Consider the following 4,267-nt stretch of genomic DNA (forward strand, 5'->3'; position numbering starts at 1 on the left):
TTCAAATTAGGCCAGGCCAGGGCCGGGGCCAGGTGTGAACAGCTTGAACAACATCAGAGAGCAGGAATAGCTGGTGGAGGCTCCACCAAGCTCATGGTAAGCACATTCACACGCCCACACTCAAAAGAGGCTCAACCAATTTCTAAGTCTTCCTACCCACGCCATTGTGAATCAACTGTCCACGATCCACACAGCACAAGCCACAGGAGAAAGCTGATTCAATTTTGAAGCAATCCAAAAAGGGGAGTGAATTTTATTGCTGTCAATGGGGCGGCTAAACTCTTCACATATAGAATCACTTTGAGCTACACAAACACACTACAAATGAATCAGAGATATGTGGATGCTTCTGTGAGTGGTAACAGATCATTATATACACAACAATCCTATTCACCAACTCTGCAACCAAAAGGGACCATGAGAGAACAAAAGCAAAAGAACGAACCAACACCACCAAAAAAAGAAGAGGTGCAATGAGAAAAATATATGAATGCATGAATTGAACTTGAATATGAATGGCAGACAGATCTTTAGGAAGGAGAGGTGAAAGGTAGGTTGTACAGGTGGGTAAAGAGTTAGGGCACATATTCACTCTCTAGGATAGGTTGCGTCCGAGTCACCATTGCTATCGGAGCTTTGGTGTTCCCCACTGAGGTCATCTGGAAGGCTTCCCCCACATCTGCAGCTTTCTCCATCTGTTGCATTTTCTTCCTGCGCTTATACTTCCCCACCCACAATACCAGGAACGCTAACAAAAACAACAACAAAACCCCACCCACCACAGAGCCAACAATTATCCAGACCTTGGAATTGCTCTTCCCACCACTTGGTTCAACTGTTGGGGCTCCACCACTTGGGGTAGGAGGCAATGGTGCCGGAGAAGGCGCAGTTGACTCTACCACTATGGAGAAATGCCCCTGTTGGGTCGTTGAGCACACATTACCTGATGCTACATTGCTGAAATTGACCAAACCATGCAAATCAAAGTGAACACACTTGGCAACTGACCCATCCGACACTGATTTCAAATTCTGAAACTTGATTGTTATGGGTTCCCCGGATGCTGTAATGTTCAATTCAGGCAAATTTGTAGCTGATAAGTTTGATGCATCATAAGCAAGAAGACCCACGACAGGAGCTAAATGCATATAACCATCTAGATGGTAATACCTTGAAGACCAATTTCCCAAGTTCTGGTACACCAGAACAAGTCTTCGCACATATGGGTGCTCTAAAACACCAATAGGAATGACAAATTCTTTGTACATTTCAACACCTTTACTTCTTAAGCTACCACTTCTGAGCCTCATTGCTGCAATCTTAATCCCAGTTAAATTTGAAGGAACAACACCATCGTAAGGAATGCCTGTTCTTGGGCGAACAAAGGCCCTGTATGCATAATCTTGAAGAAGTGCGTCTAGGGAACGTGCAGGGCCAACAGAAAATCCAGAAGATTGAGCTCTCACCTTCGGAGACCAGAATAATAACCAAATGGACAGAAGAAGCATCGCGAGACTTCGAAGAAGCCCCATCGATGCTTTCAAGTTTCAAAATTCAGCACAATGCCGCTAGATTGTGTCCTTAAATCCCACCAAGATAAAACCCAAAAGTCAAACACAAAAAATGTATGCAATGGTCAGATCCAGAACATAGAATATGGGAAGCCAAGCAAAATGGAATTGAAACTCTGCCAAATTCGTTTGTGTAAGAATCACTCCTCTCAGAGCTAAAATTCCATATTTGGAAATGATTTGCAGTGGATGCACTGTTAATGGGAACAGCGGGCAGTTGCAATTTACAAAAGAAAAAGATATATTCTCACGAGATTAAGATTTGGATAATAAAAGCAACTTTGAAGCATTCAATCCAAACCCAACCGTTGCAGAGTATATATAATGTGCCTCGGATCACTTTTCCCCTTTGGAATCCTTCTAAAAGAGACGCTTACAAGAGCATTGCCAGACAAGTGTAAAGGCCAGGGAATCTTTCAGTTTCGAGGAAAATTAAAACCCAAAGTTCTTTGTATTCCTTCCCGGGAGAATAGAAATGAAAGAAAATTGGAATTTGTAGCTACTGGAAGAATCCAGCCCAAACAAGCAATACAGCGAATCTATTAACTGCGTTTGTTCAGTAGATTAAGTAATGCAGATTCAGTACGAAGAAGATCAAACAGAATACCTGAACTTCGTTCCAAAAGCTGGATTGCATTTGGAAACCCTAAATGCCCGCCCATGATCTTTCAGCTATCCCATCCAATCAAGGGCCAAAGACGACTTGCAGTGGAGGTTCTCCGAACAGTCAAAATCCACTTAAACACTCCACGCATGCTCTGCCACTACCAATGCCACCGGAAATGCACGAGAAAAAGCAGAAAACCCTAGAACACTCCATCGCGTCACGCCATTGCCGAACCAGCAGCACAAGACTTCGCAAAAATTCACAAGAAACCCAGGCAGATTAAGCAGCGCCCAGAACACCCAGCAGATTCAATTGGCCGGCATTCCCGAAACCCGCCGCGAACAGCGGAGAAACCGTATCAGAGCCGCCGCTATCTTCTGATTCCCCGAAGATCAAAGTCCTTCTTTATGGCGATTTCGGTTTGCCCCGCGAAACTCGCAGCAGCGAAGCGAATGTCAAGATGCCCAGAGAGAATCAACAATCTCGCGAGCTCGAATCTTGGGTGGAAATCGGAGAGGAGAAAAGCTCCACCACAGACGAACACAGCGAGAAAAGAGAGAGAGAGAGAGAGAGAGAGAGAGAGAGAGAGAGAGAAAGTGCTTCATGTACCAGAGAGGGTAGATATACAGATGCGCAAAAACACTGATAAACCCCACATATTTCTTTTGGCTTGACGATATTGTCCCTGCTGTTTTCCCATATATACAAACCTATCCCCCCTCTTTTCCCCTATAATAAAATTTTACCAAAACTAGCTTTCCCCTTTGAGGAGTATTTTTCCAAAAATCACTCCCAAGAATTGTTTAAGTAAAATTTGGACTCAATCAAATATAAATAATATTTATATTAAATATATTAAAATAGGTCGAACCTCGTATTATTATAATCTTCACCAAGTTATATCTCGTTTAGATTGAAATCTCACATAATGAAGTATTTTTTTTTCCTTTTTTTTTATTAAGGGGTAAAAGTAGGACAACATCACTATATTTGAGAAGAAAAAGAATATTTAAATTCAAACTTTAATAAAAATTTTAAATTTGACACATGATAATAATTTATACTTGGTTGAAGTTCTAAGGAAGTCCAAAAAAACTCGTTAAGGAGTGTTCATAGAGGTTTATATATACACTATATATTTAAATAAATATTAAACCAAATTTCAAACATAAAACCTAAGTTCTCTTCATAAAAAAATATTAGCATTTATTATTCAATTAATATAGTATTTCTATAAAGATATACTTATCAATATAAAGAAAATAATTGTAACGCGTAAGAGACCATATCTATAATTGACTTGAATATGCATTTTTAAGTTACTTTTCTAATGAGCAGCCTAACCTAACGTAGGACAAATAGAAACATAAAATTCCTGACCTCACTCTATATTTGAACGTTTTATTCACTAATCTATTAAATGACAATTATGTCTTTTAATTTTTATTTTATCACTTAATTTTTTTACAAGTCAAGTGAAAGGACTATAACAATAATAATAATGAAACAAGGACAAATTTGTCATAGTCATTTTATTAAATAAAAAGAAAATAATAGAATACAAATAATATTTTTTAGCATGTCAATAACATCTTCCTCAATAAATTACAATGGGCCATGTGGGTAAAAAAATCTAGTGCCATTAAATAAAATAACGGAAGTTTTTTTGCCCATAAATAATTAAATATATCAATTAACGTTTGGGATAAACAATGCTTTCAAACTTGAGATGCCATAATAATTTAAGCTGGTCAATTACATTAGCAACCTCTCTATTGACTATGAGCAAAATTTGTCAATTCAACTCATGCTTCAATTGTATTAATCTTACTCTTTCATGAAATTTTTTTTTTTTCCTAACTTCAATGGATTTGTAATATTCAACAAAAAAAAGTTAGAGAAAATGTGGCAAAAATAAAGCATAAATTTTTTTTTTTCTTTTTAAAATAGATGTTGGAAAGAAAAAAAGAAGAAGAGAAAGAGTAAGGTATGAAGACAAAGTGTCATATATGACATGTTTGGTTTGGTGAATATAATGGGTTAAGAAAAGAATATAATCAAAATTTTCGTGTAAGATCGTGATAAATTC

General features: G+C 38.0%; 1 protein-coding gene across 1 annotated transcript; it reads right to left on the reverse strand.

Annotated features, from left to right (window-relative positions):
• Positions 1–222: 222 nt before the first annotated feature.
• Positions 223–2,797, reverse strand: LOC131160432 (uncharacterized). The gene is made up of 2 exons (XM_058116110.1): positions 2,179–2,797; positions 223–1,580 (listed from the first exon to the last, which is right to left on the reverse strand). Exon 2 carries the CDS (start codon positions 1,530–1,532, stop codon positions 576–578), a length of 957 nt encoding a protein of 318 aa, XP_057972093.1. The 5' UTR covers positions 1,533–1,580; positions 2,179–2,797; the 3' UTR covers positions 223–575.
• Between the last annotated feature and the right edge of the window lie 1,470 nt (positions 2,798–4,267).

This window comes from Malania oleifera, chromosome 7, assembly GCF_029873635.1.
Source record: "Malania oleifera isolate guangnan ecotype guangnan chromosome 7, ASM2987363v1, whole genome shotgun sequence".
In the NCBI taxonomy this organism is placed as follows: domain Eukaryota; kingdom Viridiplantae; phylum Streptophyta; class Magnoliopsida; order Santalales; family Ximeniaceae; genus Malania; species Malania oleifera.